We start from the raw sequence: 15,812 nt of genomic DNA, 5'->3' as shown, positions 1-15,812 counted from the left end.
GAGAAAATAAAATATTGCTACCTACTTACTATTCAGACAATTTAGGCATACAGTTGAAATTGAATTGATGGGAACTAAGTGTGAACCTGGCTTGAATGTTTTGTACAGTTGAAATCAGTCATTGTCAAAGTGTTTACCCTTAGCTCTGTCGAGTGTCTGGTATGCTTACTTTAGTCTTAACCACTCTCCCGTGTCTGTTTGGGCTATAGCAAAAGCCTGCATACCCTGGAGTTTAGATCAGCCTGCTTTAAACCAGACACGCCAAAACCACACATTCAGCATTACCTTTTGATTTATTACAATCTTATTTTGTAGGTCAAAAAAAGGTCACAATTTTACAGTCATACAACAAACACTTCTCTTCAGACAGGCGATATGAGTGGGAACGCTACTGAACATAGAAACACTAACAGTGATAAGGCTGTATATCACTGTTAGTGTTTCTATGTTGGTGTAGGCATAAGCACTGAAAAATGTTAAGAGAACTCAGAAGTTTAACCAGCTAAGTACTATAAAATAATTATGAATCTTATTTGAAAACATTGGTGGTTTGTTTAACTAGGATAAATGCCATATTTCGTGCATATTTTGCATATATAGGCTAGCTAACGCATACCTGTTTATTAAGCTAACTATCAGGGCATACACGAGGCATGGATACACAAACAATAAGTCATTGGGGAAAAAAAGATGACACTATACTGACAATGGAATGAAAACTATAATATAAACAACTGAATAAAGGCATGGCTTTTCAGATAGAGTCAGTGTATTTGACTGATTTGGGGACAGATCTTCTCCCATAGGGCTGCAGTCTGACCATATTCATTTCTGTGTGAAATGGACAGGGAACTACATGTAAGAACTGACAGCAATGCTGTCTCTCGTCATCTGTGCAGCAAGTAGCCTGAGGAATTACAAAAACAATCATGATAGTTTGCCATTTGATTTGCTATAGTATTTACTGACGGCCTGTAGTAAGATCTTCTATAGCGGATGGTAAGTGCAACAGGAGGAACTGCCCCCCCAGGTGGAAGTTACATCTTGGAGGAAGCAGCGACGGCAGAGGCACCGCCACGAGTGTACACTCTCACAGTGTCCTGGTAGAGAGGAGGAGGGAAGGAGACAAAGGGAGAAAGACAAAAATAAGTTAGAGCTCAATGCTAAACCTCTATTAATTCCATTTGACTAGATTTGTGGATATAAACAAGTAAAACACAATCTTGTTTATGAAGGGTCCTGAGAGAAACAGTTACAACACAAATATATACTAAATGTAAAGGAATAAAAAAAAAAAATACAAGTACACTATTTGATTTTCACGAAGGCTCTGCAATATACCTAAAATGATTTGACTATACTTGGATCTTTCGTTAAAATATTTCCAGACAATTATTCCCACGCATCTGCAACGAGCCGTCTCAGATATGCAAGTGCTTTTCCTATTTAAACTATACTTTGATTGAAATAGGCAAATACCCTTTTAAAATGACATAAGCTTTAGTGTTTCGTTGACAAGAATGAATGGACTTACCTTCGTGGGCTCAGTGTTGTTGAGTAGGGCCTGAACCCCGTTCCCATAGTCTGCATGCACAGCCATCAGATTCTGAACCTGGAAAAACAGGGCGCAAGAGCAGGGAGAGACGGTCAGAAGTGTTGATAGAGATGGCAGTGAAATAGATACATTATACAATATTGCATTGCAAAGATAACCTTCGTGGTAGTGAGGAAGATGATGCCTGGGAAATATAGGGTGCCTTCAGAAAGTATTCACACCCCTTGACTTTTTCCACATTTTGTTGTGTTATACAGCCTGAATAAAAAAATAATAATGTTTTAATCCCACTGGCCTACACACAATACCCCATAATGTCAAAATGGAATGTTTTTCTAAATATTTCTAAATTAATAAAAAATGAAAAGCTGAAATGTTTTGAGTCAATAAGTATTCAACCTGTTTGTTATGGCCAGCCTAAACAAGTTCAGGAGTAAAAATGTGTTTAACAAGTTACAAGTTGCATGGACTCACTGTGCAATAATATTGTTTAACGACTACCTCATCTCTGTACCTCACACATAAAACTATCTGTAAGGTCCCTCAGTCGAGCAGTGAATTTCAAACAGATTCAACCACAAAGACCAGGGAGGTTGTTCAATGCCTTGCAAAGGGCACCTAATTGGTAGATTTAAAAAAAATAAAAAATAAAACAGACATTGAATATCCCTTTGAGCATGGTGTATGACACTTTGGATGGTGTATCAATACACCCAGTCACTACAAATTTACAGGCATCCTTCCTAACTCGGTTGACAGAAAAGGAGGAAACCGCACAGGGATTTCACCATGAGGCCAATGGTGACTTTAAAACAGTTAGAGTTTAATGGCTGTGATAGCAGAAAACTAAGTATGGATCAACAACATTGTAGTTACTCCACAACACTAATCTTACTGACAGAGTGAAACGGAAGTCTAAAGAATAAAAATCCTAGAGGAAAACCTGGTTCAGTCTGCTTTCCACCAGACACTAGGAGATGAATTCACCTTTCAGCAGGACAATAACCTAAAACAAGGCCAAATCTACACTGGAGTTGCACACAGTACAAAGAAGACAGTGAATGTTCCTGGGTGGCTGGGATACAGTCGACATAAATCTGCTTGAAAATCTATGGCATGACCTGAAAATGGTTGTCTAGCCATGACCAACAACCGATTTGACAGAGCTTGAAATTTTTTGAAAAAAAAAATAAAAAAAAATAAAAGGGCAAATATTGCACAGTCCAGGTGTGGAAAGGTCTTTGAAATTTACCCAGAAAGACTCACAGCGTTATTTGCTTCCAAAGGTGATTCTAACATGTATTGACTCAGGGGGTTGAATATTGAAGTAATCAAGATATAAATGGGGTTTATTTTTCATTTAATTTGTTTTTACAAATATCATTTTTTTCTTCCAGAATGTTGTGTAGACCGTTGACAAAAAAAAGACAATTCAATCAAATCGTAATCCCACTTTGTAACAACAAAATGTGTAAAAAGTCAAGGGGTGTAAATACTTTCTGATGACAGTGTGGTGGAGGAGTTTGATTTGAATAGTAATGCTTATAAAAACACGAGGATAGAAATAACATGGTTGCTGAGCCCAATGATGATGAAAATGGTGTCTTAAACAATCACAATGATGAGACCTCACCCAGCGTTTCTGGATGAAGACTTGGGCCCCCTTCAGGGCCCCAGCCATGTTCTGACAGAGCCTCCGGCGCTCCTCCTCATTCAGCACCTCAGTGAAGAAGGTGCGCACCTGCAATACACACGCACACAAGGTCAAGCAACTGGTCACACACGCGCATTAATAAACAATTAAACTATCAATAAATATTTCATTATTTGTAATCATTTATAAGCATTACAGTTAAGGATTTTTAAAATGTATAAATTACAAAGCCTTTATAAGCATTTGAACACAGAAACAAAGTAGTATCGCTAAAAAAAAATAGAAATAAAAGGAGATTTAGAGTTATATATAGAGTGTATCATCATTGTGCCTGGCAGTGCACACAGATCTCTGTGTGTATGAATTCACCCTCAGGTCACATCAGTGCAACCCTCTCTACTGGAGAGGAGCCTATCAACCTCTCGCAACCAGGAACCCTGGTTGACCCCAGTGGCCAGGAGGAGCCCCTTTTGATGTGCCAGGCTTGACCAGCAGGGCCAGGATATGGCCCCAAACTACACATCCTGGAAGAGCCAGAGCTGGAATGCTCTTTGCTCCAGTATGACGGGTAATAAAGTCCAGATCCACAAACTATTTTTGGACTACATTAAGTGGCAAGCCTTTTTCTAAAACACATTGCCTGACAGCGCATCAAAACACAAGCCTTGTAAAATGTTGGGGTTAGTGAAAAGTATGTTTTATGCTCCCCGTAGAAATTGTCTTTCTTCCTTGAAGCCGAGATAACATTGCGGATCACTGGCTTGCATCTGACTGATCTAGGGTTGTCCCAGACAAAAAAATTCAATAAAAACTTGTTTGACCGAATGCCGCCTGTTCTTTCGACCAATCGATTGCTGTATTTTTCCATATTCGGAAAGTATTCACACCACTTTCCTTTTCCCAAATGTTCTTACATTACAGCCTTTAAAATACTCCCCCCCCCATCAATCTACACACAATACCCCATAATGACAAAGTTCATTACATTTCTAAAAAATAAAAAAACAGATCTTGGACCTGTCTATACAAAAAATAAGTCCCACAGTTGACAGTGCATGTCACAGAAAAAAACAAGCCATGAGGTCGAAGGAATTGTCCGTAGAGCTCCGAGACAGGATTGTGTCGAGGCACAGAGCTGGGGAAGGGTACCAAAATACACTGCTCAAAAAAATAAAGGGAACACTGTTCCCTTTATTTTTTTGAGCAGTGTATTTCTGCAGCATTGAAGATCCAAGAACACAGTGGCCTCCATCATTCTTAAATGGAAAAAGTTTGGAACCATCAAGACTCTTCCTAAAGCTGGCCACCTGGCCAAACTGAGCAATCGGGGGAGAAGAGCCTTGGTCAGGGAGGTGACCAAGAACCCGATGGTCACTCTGACAGAGCTCCAGAGTTCCTCTGTGGAGATGGGAGAACCTTCCAGAAGGACAACCATCTCTGCAGCACTCCACCAATCAGGCCTTTATGGTAGAGTGGCCAGACAGAAGCCACATGACAGCCCACTTGGAGTTTGCCAAAAAGGCACCTAAAGACCCTCAGACCATGAGAAACAAGATTATCTTCTCTGATGAAACCAAGATTGAACTCTTTGGCCTGAATGTACTGGGAGACTAGTCAGGATCGAGGCAAAGATGAACAGAGAGGAGACTTACGGTAGAGAAATTAACATTCAATTCTCTGGCCAGAGTTCTAGTGGACATTCCTGCAGTCAGCATGCCAATTGCACGCTTCCTCAAAACTTGAGACATCTGTGGCATTGTGTTTCGTGACAAAACTCCACATTTTAGAGTGGCCTTTTATTGTTCCTTCCACAAGGTGCATCTGTGTAATGATCATGCTGTTTAAATCAGCTTCTTGATATGCCACACCTGTCACATGGACGGATTATCTTGGCAAAGGAGAAATGATCAGTAACAAGGATGAAAGAAGAAAATGACGGGGACCAACACTTTACGTGTTGTGCTTATTATGTTGTTCAGTGTATTTCCAAAACCTTGGTTAACTTTAATGTAACTAGGGCTGACCCCAATTAGTCGACTGGTCGATTGTTTCGGTCGATAGGCTGTTGGTCGACCAAAATTGTATTTTGTCAAGCAGTAGCAAAAATATATATACACACATATATTTTTTTAAATGGCACACGAGACACCTGTTTGAGTCGCGCCCATCTCAGTGAACTAATCCATTGTGCGCTACATAGATACATTACCTGTGTGACATTATCGTCGTCAGCGCTGTTGTAGCGGCCCACATCTGGGGACACCTTAAACCTGGTCTCCACGTGCTGTCGCTGGGTCTCTGGAGCACTGAAACTGTTGGGGAAGTAGTTGGGAGCGCCAGCCTGGTTGTCGAACATGCACATGGGCCCGTCTCGCTGGTAGTTGGCCACACGGGTCCTGAAGGGGCAGTTGACGGGCAACTGCAGGTAGTTGGTGCCCAGCCGGTGGCGGTGTGTGTCTGGGTAGGAGAACAGACGCCCCTGCAGCATCTTGTCGGGGCTGGGCTCGATGCCAGGGGGCATATTGCTGGGGTCAAAGGCCAGTTGCTCGATCTCAGCAAAGTAGTTGGCAGGGTTTCTGTTGAGCACCAACCTCCCCACCGGAATGAGGGGGTACTCCTTGTGAGACCACACCTAAGGAAAAAGAGACGTGTTTCTACTTCTCTGGCCAACCAAGGTGCATGGATGTGCAAGAGATTTCTAGACATTCTTGGAGGACAAAGATTTTTTTCATAAGCATGCATGCATGACCCCTACCCTATATTTTCATCTAATTATTATCCCAAAAAGATTGCAGCTAATCAATCAGTCAGTTATTCTATCATTCACAAATGCTATGACATAACAGATCTCAGACCACTTTCAGAGGTTATGTGGAGTAAGTCCCCCCTCTGGTGGAAAAGTCAGAGTACTGCAAATGTATGGATACTCAGAATATTTTTGAGGACATCTTGTTAAAATTGCTAACAAAGTACATTACTAAGACATTTCAGGTATTTCTGTCACATTCTTTAAAAAACAACAAAGTATTGATAAAATGTTAAGGACTGCACCTACTATAAGGGTTAGGGTCCCCACATAATTGATTCAATTAAAATGGTATCTCTATGCTACCTTGGTCAGGTCAAAGGGGTTCCACTGGAACTTCTCGGCCTGGTCAAAGGTCATGACCTGGATGTAGAATGACCAGGAAGGGAATTTGCCATTGGCGATGGAGGTGTAAAGGTCTCGAATGGCGTAGTCCGGGTCGGTGGAGGCCAGGCGCTCGGCGTCCTCAGGTTTCATGTTCTTGATACCCTGGTTGGTCTGAGAGGAGAGCAGGCGAAGGATGCTATGGGTTACTATGGACACGTCCCAATTTTTCTAACTAGGTTTACTTGTTTTTCCACCATTACTCTCTTGCATCCTTCAGTTAATTAAGTATAGTTGACTCCTATATGTATTTAAGTGTAGTACATTTCACTAGTCCTGTAGTATCTTTTTTTTGAGGATAATACAGTGCCACATTTGTGATCACTAACTCAGAGAGGCTGCTGCCTACATAGAGACTCATATCAATGCCCACTTTAATAAATGGATCACTAGTCACTTTAGACAATGCCACTTTAATAAATGTTAACATATCTTACATTACTCATCTCATATATATACACACTGTACCTTATACCATCTATTGCACCATGCCTATGCCGCTCGGCCATCTCTCATCCATATATTTATATGTACATACTCTTATTCATTCATTCATTCATTCCTTTACACTTGTGTGTGTATAAGGTAGTTGTTGTGAAATTGTTAGATATTACTGCACTGTCGGAAGTAGAAGCACAAGAATTTCGCTACACTCGCATTAACATCTGCTAACCATGTGTATGTGACCAATAAAATGTGATTAGATTTTTTAGTTGTGCTCAGACCTTGTAGTGGAACTTGCAGTAGACGGGCTGATGCTCGGCGTTGACCAGCTTGAAGGTGTGGGATCCGTAGCCGTTCATGTGGCGGAAGCCGTCGGGCAGACCACGGTCACTGAACAGGAAGGACACCTTCACAGCGATTAAGACAAAATTACAAACAAAGGCACATATTCCGTCATAAGCAATTTAGCCATTGTGATAAGTAAAACATAATTTTTTTTTTTTAATTAAAAATATTATATAATTCTTCTACTTATTTAAATGAATGCAGCAACCACCATTTCTAGATATAGTGGCACAGCTTTTAAGTTGTTAATGACATGTTCTTACTCGATTTTGGTTTAGTGTGGGGTGAAATCAGAAAATACAATGCATTTTCTGATTCTAACTATCGTGCGTGTACAGGTTTGGTGGCGAGTAGAGAGGAGCAGATACAGTACCTGATGCAAACACTCAGGCCGCAGGCTCCAGAAGTCCCACACCATGTCTGGGTCCTTCAGGTGAGTCTGGGGGTTGCGCTTCTGAGAGTGGATGAAGGATGGGAACTGCACAAACAAAGAGAAATTAGAGAGATGTGGTAATGGTATTTAATATCATACGGGGAGATGAACTAATGTATTAGCCTGGTTGCCAGTCCGTTCAGCTAACATTCCACTCCTTGTACGTCATGTGTCAAAGACTGAAATCTAGGCAAGGCACACCCAGGCGCGATCTGGACTCACATGTCTGAACTCACCAGCATTGCATCCCTGATAAAGAATATGGGGGTGTTGTTGCCAGTAAGGTCCCAGTTGCCCTCGTCGGTGTAGAACTTGACTGCAAAGCCACGTGGGTCTCTCACTGTGTCAGCTGAGCCCGATTCCCCAGCTACATGAGTTCGAGACAAAAATAGGTTGATAAGAAACACACATGGACAACCAGTTTAAACACAATAAACAATTTGCAGAATAAAAAAATATGACATTGTGTATTTTCTGGTATTTATTCAATGGTGTATTGATGATGTAAAGTGGGGTCTGAACTGATCGACTCCCTTGATAAACACAAGCAAAAATGACTGTATACTAGGGATGCACCGATATGACATCTTTGGCCGATACCCGATATTTTCCTTGCAAAAAAACAACAAAAAAAACACGATACCGATCCCTGGTATTTACAATTTTAGCGGCCATTTAAGCATTCTAGTACAGTTAAATAGCACACACACCCCATCTTAGTGAAAGACGCGTCACTACAGTCCCTGGTTCAAATCCAGGCTGTATCACATACGGCCGTGATTGGGGGTCCCATAGGGCGAGGTTGGCCGCCATTGTAAATAGGAATTTGTTCTTAACTTGTCTTGTTAAATAAAGGTTACACACACAAAACAAAGTTTGTTGGCATTTACATATGTACACATTACCAGTAAAACAACCAAAACCTATTTCTTTCACTTACTTGCTGTGCTGTTTCATTGTTCATTTGTTCAGTCATTTCATTCTCAACCAGGATTTCATCATACGTGTCAAGCAATGAAGCTTCAGCTTAGTCTGTCTGTGGCCTCTCTTCCTCGATGCGTACTGTCACTGTGTCCATTTCCATCTTGTCCAGCTGTGTATGTAACACTTTACTTAAACCCTGTTTCTTGTCTGCGTCGAAGTAGCGGTCCTTGTACATAGCATCGAGCATAGTGGCGACACAGTAGAGTCTCAGAGAGAATGCCACCAAATCGCTTATTCACAGCCGAGTACTTTTGTACGTTTTAACCCCACGGTCTGTCGGCAGTTTTGTTGAGCAGGCGTTTCAATGCCATGACAGGGTATCACGTCTGCTGCAGACGCAGTTGAGTTTTTTTCTCAAGTCAGTTTTTCGAATGGAGCTAGGAGTGTTCATGTTTCCAAGTTTCAAYCGTGTTCTCAAATGCCAATGAAATGGCAGCAGCGGTATGAGAACCAGCACATTCTTGAGCATGCAATACGGCTTTCCTCAGTACGAAAGCCTCGTTGACCCTCTGTGCTGTCAGACTCATAATGTTCATGAGGCTGACATTGCTGGCCCAAATTTCAGTCGTGAAGCTAATAGAAGTGACTCTCATGGAGGCAAGTTTCAACAATATTGTGTAACTCCGGTAGGGCAACATCTGAAAAATAGTGTGTACCYGGGCTCGACCAGTCGGCAAAAGCCAACATCATCCAKGACAGGGCATGGTTGATTGTCAAGGGCAATGAATTCCATTATCTTGGCGTTAATGGATTTKGCCTTTGAGTTCTCAATGAAATGTTCTTACTCTTTCAAATGACTGCTGGACTTGAACTTGTTGGAAGTGTGGGCTTAATATTTTTCTGCGTTTGTTCTGTGTAGCGCCGTATTTTTRYTGGCGTCATTACGTCACCTACTTACATTATACATTCCTGTACTGGGTAAAGTTCATAACGTTGACCTTAACAAGAGCCCCAGGACCAGTGGAAGCAAAATAGCCCCATAACGTCAAAGATCAATTTGGCAAAAACAAATTTAGACATTAATAAATGCATTTCTATAGCTTCCCCCCAAAAATTATATTTTTTTACAATGGTGGGGAAGTGCCAAGATGGAGGCGCGTTGGCTTCAGAAAGCACCCCTCTGTCAGTCATCTAGTGTATATATTGCATTTTATACTTAGAGGAGCAATAAGGGTACGTCGACAGCTTTTTCACCTAGTCGGCTCGGAATTTGAAACAGCGACCTTTTGGTTATTGGCCCAACACGCTTAACCGCTAGGCTACCTGACTGTKCAGAATTCTTCAGATATCGGCAAACACTGCTCTTGCAGATAAGCATGCTCTTAGTCATTTCCTGTACAGTGGCAGAGGTCAAATTGGTAGCTAGCAAATCTGATAGTTTCTTTTTGCATGTCCTTAAGGAAACAAAAGTAACTGTTTGTAGCAGTTTTATAGAAAAACCGGAGTGAGCAGCCTCAAAATACCAGAAAAAAAAAGTGATGTAAAAAAAAAAAAAGTGATGTAGGCTAATGTCTTACCCACGGTGGAGAAGCGAATGGCGATAGGTGTGGTCTTGCCCACATGCTCAAACACCTTGGCCTTGCAGTAGCGAGAGATGTCATGTGTCACCTCAAAGTACCCAAAAGCTCCTGTATAGGTAGAGGCAGAAAATGGTCAGTTAGTATATAGTACCAGTAAAAAYATTGGACACACCGACTCATTCAAGGGTTTTTCTTTATTTTTTACTATTTTCTACATTGTAGAAGAACAGTGAAGACATCAAAACGGTTAAATACCACATATGGAATCATGTAGTAACCAAAGTTTTATATTTGAAATTCTTCAAAGTAGCCACCCTTTGCCTTGATGACAGCTTTGCACACTCTTGGTACTCTCTCAACCAGCTTCATGAGGTAGTCAACTGGAATGCATTTCAATTAAACAGGTGTGCCTTGTTAAAAGTTAATTTGTGGAATTTCTTTCCTTCTTAATGCGTTTGAGCCAATCATTTGTGTGGTGACACGGTACGGGTGGTACACAGAAGATGTCCCTATTTGGTAAAATACCAAGACCATATTATGGCAAGAACAGCTCAAATGAGTGTTAAGTTCTAAATGAGCCTAGTAAAACTCATGTACGATTAGTAAAGCTTAAACCAAGTTTATTCACCCATTGGGTCATACAGCTGCATAAGACAAAGACATGGTTCCACCAGTGGTAGTATATATACATTTACATTTACATTTACATTTAAGTCATTTAGCAGACGCTCTTATCCAGAGCGACTTACAAATTGGTGCATTCACCTATACCCCAATTTGGGGTGGAATCTCCTCCTCTAAACATTACATATTTGTTGCTAGGCCGGAAATTAAGTGCCGCGGGCAATAAACTGTTCCTTCRCCCTTAACATGACCTAACCTCAGCCCCCTTCCTCACTAAACCACATCTCGCTACCCTTATCAGTGCCTGCCAACATGTGATCATCTTTCCTTCACTCAGTATATTCCAAGCTTAATTGCCTCCACCATATACATTCATCGTACAGATAACCATTAACTTCTGGTGTAYACCCTAGACTTTAGCACTCAATATTTCAATAGGTTACCTGATAATTAACACTATTCCAAGTTTAGGAGTCAGAACCCAGAATCCAACATAAGCAAAGAAAAACGACAGTCCAATATTACTTTAAGACATGAAGGTCAGTCAATCCGGAAAATTAAAAAAACGTTGAAAGTTTCTTCAACGGACTTGTCTATTTAAATAAATAAACATTTAAAATAAATAATAAAACAAATAAAACCGCAAAAACCATCAAGCGCTATGATGAAACTGGCTCTCATGAGGACCGCCACAGGAAAGGAAGACCCAGAGTTACCTCTGCTGCAGAGGATAAGTTCATTAGAGTTCCCAGCCTCAGAAACTGAAGCCCAAATAAACGCTTCACAGAGTTCAAGTAACAGACATCAACTGTTCAGAAGAGACTGAGGCTTTCATGGTCGAATTGCTGCAAAGAAACCACTACTAAAAGGACACCAATAAGAAGAGGCCTGCTTGGGCCAAGAAACACAAGCAATGGACATTAAACCGGTAGAAATCTGTCTTTTGGTCTGATGAGTCCAAATGTTTGATTTTTGGTTCGGCCCGCTGTGTCTTTGTGAGACGCAGAGTAGGTGAACGAATGATGTCTGCATGTGTGGTTCTGTTAGGAGAATTAAGTTCTCATGTTCTTTAACCAATTCAATTTAATTACTCAGTCTGCTATATCAGGATTTGTAGGATACTGATAGAAAAAAAAGACAGAGGCCCAGTCTACAAAAGTCAAATGTTTATTTACGGGAACGTTCTGCCTATCATTTCCTGTACATTGGTRTATATACCTRACATTTCGTCATAAATGTCCCTCCTCCTCTCAGAAACAATGACAATATAGTTCACAAGTCTTCCTGTCATACATTGTCTGCCACCTGTTATACAATCTACTACAAGCCCAAGGTCTCTCCCCTCCCTGGGTGYGYACAGAATGTCCTGWAAGGAACACAGTAGTAGAGCTTGTCTGTCGATAGCTCCTCTTATCTCATACATTGTCTCACACTTGCACCCTGCTTTCATACTAAAAAGGAACAGAAAGTCCTTGTACTAATTCTGACTAAAACTACACACATCAGATTTATAGATGTATGATTCTAATAAATGTCATACAATGACAGGGTAGTTTTAGTTATACGTTAAATGTATACATCATTTAGTTATTATTCATAAAATCCATAACAGGTTCCCACCATGAAGCATGGAGGAGGTGGTGAGATGGTGCTTTGCTGGTGACACTGTCAGTGATTTATTTAGAATTCAAGGCACACTTAACCAGCATGGCTACCACAGCTTTCTGCAGCAATACACCATCCCATCTGGTTTGCGCTTAGTGGGACTATCATTTGTTTTTCAACAGAACAATGACCCATCACACCTCTAGGCTGTGTAAGGGCTATTTGACCAAGAATGAGAGTGCTTGAGTGCTGCATCAGATGACCTGGCCTCCACAGTCACCCAACCTCAACCTAATTGAGATGGTTTGGGATGAGTTGAAGGAGTGTAGGAGTGAAGGAAAAGCAGCCAACAAGTGCTCAGCATATGTGGGAACTCCTTCAAGACTGTTGGAAAAGCATTCCAGGTGAAGCTGGTTGAGAAAATGCCAAGAGTGTGCAAATCTGTCAAGGCAAAGGGTAGCTACTTTGAAGAATATATTTTGATTTGTTTAACACTTTTTGGTTATTTCATAGTTGTGATGTCTTCACGGTTATTCTACAATGTGTAAAATAGTACAAATGAAGAAAAACCCTTGAATGAGTAGGTGTGTCCAAACTTTTGACTGGTACTGTACATCTAGCTAGTTAGTAAACACCTACTTATAAAGCCATACACATGGTGCACTTTACCCTTCTGTAATAGTGGACCAACACAGAACATCACATGATCAAGTATGGTCCTATAATATTCTGCCCCGAGTAGACTACAGTTGATATTTTGGCCTAGACCCAGAAGTAGGCCAACACTTTCTAATATGTTTATTTCCAATGTGATAGGCATGTCTGGGGAAGTATTTCCCTATACCATTACTTTGTGAGGGTRCACTTTTAAGAACAAATCTAGTAGCGTCTGACTCTTTCCAGCGCTGTAATTTCAGCCTGTCTTCAAACAGTTTCTGACAAATACAGTGAGCTCCAAAATAATTCAGACAGTGACAATTTTTTTGTTGTTGCTTTGGCTCTGTACTCTAGCACTTTGGATTTGAAATGATACAATAACTATCAGCTTTAATTTGAGAGTATTCTCATCCATATCGGGTGAACCGTTTCGAAATTACAGCACATGGTCGGCCCCTCCCCCCACACACAATGATTACATCAAGCTTGTGACTTTACAAACTTGTTGAATGTAATGCGTCTGGAGCTCACTGTATATTGCATAAATGCTAACCAGTGTCTGTTAAAATGTATTGGTGGACACCCACCGCCTCCCTTGGCATGTACCACCCTCTCTGGGATGCGCTCGCGGTCGAAGTGGGCCATCTCGTCTATGAACGGGGTGTCCTGCACTAGGAGGGGCCCCCGGGGACCCGCTGTTATTATATTCAGCTTGTCCCCTATCGGGTGACCAGCCCCAGTGGTCAGGTTGTCTGGCCTCTGAAGGGGAAGCAATGACATAGACGTTATACATAAGACATTGCACTACACACTTTATTTACACAGTCATTAGGCCTACTTTCTCTATTTTCCTTTGGTAACAGAGTAGGTCCTTTCCCTGATTCCACATCAGCTACARTTACACTCGTAATTCATGTACTTGTTCTCAGGAGACATAACTACACACACATTAAGACTAGGAATGTACAGATATACTTTGTGCACCTGACACTTAATAGCCTGGGCACAAGACTCAATGGTCCCATTAGGTATGTGTGATATAGGCCTTGTTTACTTACAATCTTGCATAATGTTTATCCATTAAGTCTACCCTTCCTGCGCACCAATGATTAGATAACCATGATTTGACATGGCTAAAGTCCAAGCTAAACTATAGGCAAGACAATGACCTAGCTACCTTTCTTATCCCAACAAATCAAGGTCCATAATCATACAGTTATTGCAAAGTGTCACTGATTATTCCATTCTCATCTTGCAATGTTTTCACGTTAAACCAGCAAATTAAAACACAAGCAGTCAACTTCTTCTTGGCATTTCATTAGGTAGGTAGTTGACGTTAGTTAGCTAATCAAAACAAATAGCTACTCTGCAGTTATGTTAAGTCAACATATTACATTGTCACAAGTGTATGGGAGTAAACCCTAGATAACCTTGGGATTCATTTTGGAATTCTATTCTACAAAATGTCAAGAAAGCCCGAGCTGCAGGGGTTTGTTAGAAATGGGCAGGGTTTGACTTTGTGGGTATACGTTAGCAGTTAGTAACGACCAGCTGCTAGTCCAAGCTAGCTAGTAGTAATAGGCTAACGTTAGTTGTAGGCAACAATTCTTACACGATCAAAAAAAAAGACAATTCAAATACAAATGTGCATTCTTTGGTTGTGGAATTGAACAGTACAATGGTTCAGTAAATGTGTAGCTAACTAGCGACCTAACATTAGCATTATAGCTAAGTAGTCCAGGAGGCAGAAAGCGACCCTGGATGGTCTCTCACCCATTTCTAAGCAGATCTGCACAACACAAACTAAGTATAAAAATTGACAAACCTGATCGCTTCGGCCCTCTTTCCATAACTTCATTTGATCCTTCGCTTTCCCTCTATCCTCGTCCATCTTAAAGGAAGAAGTTTAAACCACAACTGCTTGGGGGGGGGGGGTTAAATTTCCGAGTGCTATTTAACCACTGTACGATTAGGATCCTACTGCTTTCTCCCCGACTCCTATTGGCTGCTGGATCACCATCTGAACTACTTTCGGGGCAAAAAAAAGTACCCCTGGCTGCGGACCGCAGAACAGGGCGGGGTTAAACATGTAGCCCGACCCAGGACCCAAAGGCGAGCGGGTTATTTCTACGGGTAGTCAGTTATTGGTTCACGTTGTCTAGTCGAACTACAAACTTGCGATCCAACTCTCACGTGAGGCAACAGACTTAACAACGTATTTAAACATGTGAAATATTGACATTGCTAGTTGGCTAGCTTGGCAGAGATTAAGTGTCATATTTATCAGGTACTGCTGACCCCATGCAATTGTATCACAATTGCAGTTACAATATAGCTGCTGTATGCTTGTGTGTAGTCATCATGTTGTGTTGCCACGGAAGCATATGCACACAAACAGAGGGAGATAGCTTTATTCCCCTTTTATTAATAGTGTGTCGTCAGTCGTGATGTTGTGTTGTCACGGGCACATATGTGCACAGAGACAGATGGCTAGATTTCCTTTAATGAATAGAAAATACAAAAATGACAGTTGTTTTATTGCTTGGTGTTATTTGTTTAATTGAGTGGACACAAAGCTATTTAGCCATTTCAATTGGGAGCATGGGTCGTTGTTTGGAAGGAACACACAACACTATGTGTGGAGAAAAAAAGGCACAGCACACCAACATCAAAACCTCATCACAGCTGTAAAGTATGGTGGAGGGAGCATCATGGTTTGGGACTGCTTTGCTGCCTCAGGGCCTGGACAGCTTGCTATCATCGATGGGAAAATGAATTCTCAAGTTTATCAAGACATTTTG

General features: G+C 41.2%; 1 protein-coding gene across 1 annotated transcript; it reads right to left on the bottom strand.

The window, feature by feature from the left end:
* Positions 1–274: 274 nt before the first annotated feature.
* Positions 275–15,048, bottom strand: LOC111982414 (catalase). The gene is made up of 11 exons (XM_024013982.2): positions 14,837–15,048; positions 13,599–13,770; positions 10,123–10,233; positions 7,858–7,988; positions 7,562–7,666; positions 7,125–7,250; positions 6,322–6,513; positions 5,419–5,841; positions 3,189–3,296; positions 1,535–1,612; positions 275–1,100 (listed from the first exon to the last, which is right to left on the bottom strand). The coding sequence occupies exons 1-11, from the start codon at positions 14,900–14,902 to the stop codon at positions 1,038–1,040; spliced, it is 1,575 nt and encodes a 524-aa protein (XP_023869750.1). The 5' UTR covers positions 14,903–15,048; the 3' UTR covers positions 275–1,037.
* Positions 15,049–15,812: the final 764 nt, after the last annotated feature.

This window comes from Salvelinus sp. IW2-2015, linkage group LG21 (assembly GCF_002910315.2).
Source record: "Salvelinus sp. IW2-2015 linkage group LG21, ASM291031v2, whole genome shotgun sequence".
In the NCBI taxonomy this organism is placed as follows: domain Eukaryota; kingdom Metazoa; phylum Chordata; class Actinopteri; order Salmoniformes; family Salmonidae; genus Salvelinus; species Salvelinus sp. IW2-2015.
The sequence above is the reverse complement of the archived record's forward strand: the minus strand, read 5'-3'. Positions and strand labels throughout refer to the sequence as shown.

Excerpts from the sequence above, each read along its gene's own strand:
- LOC111982414 (XM_024013982.2), bottom strand. The coding sequence starts at position 14,902 with ATGGACGAGGATAGAGGGAAAGCGAAGGATCAAATGAAGTTATGGAAA. Across the intron at positions 3,297-5,418 it reads ACGACGATAATGTCACACAG|GTGCGCACCTTCTTCACTGA; the intron begins GTAATGTATCTA and ends TGTGTATTGCAG. Across the intron at positions 1,613-3,188 it reads TCTTCATCCAGAAACGCTGG|GTTCAGAATCTGATGGCTGT; the intron begins GTGAGGTCTCAT and ends CTGTTTTTCCAG.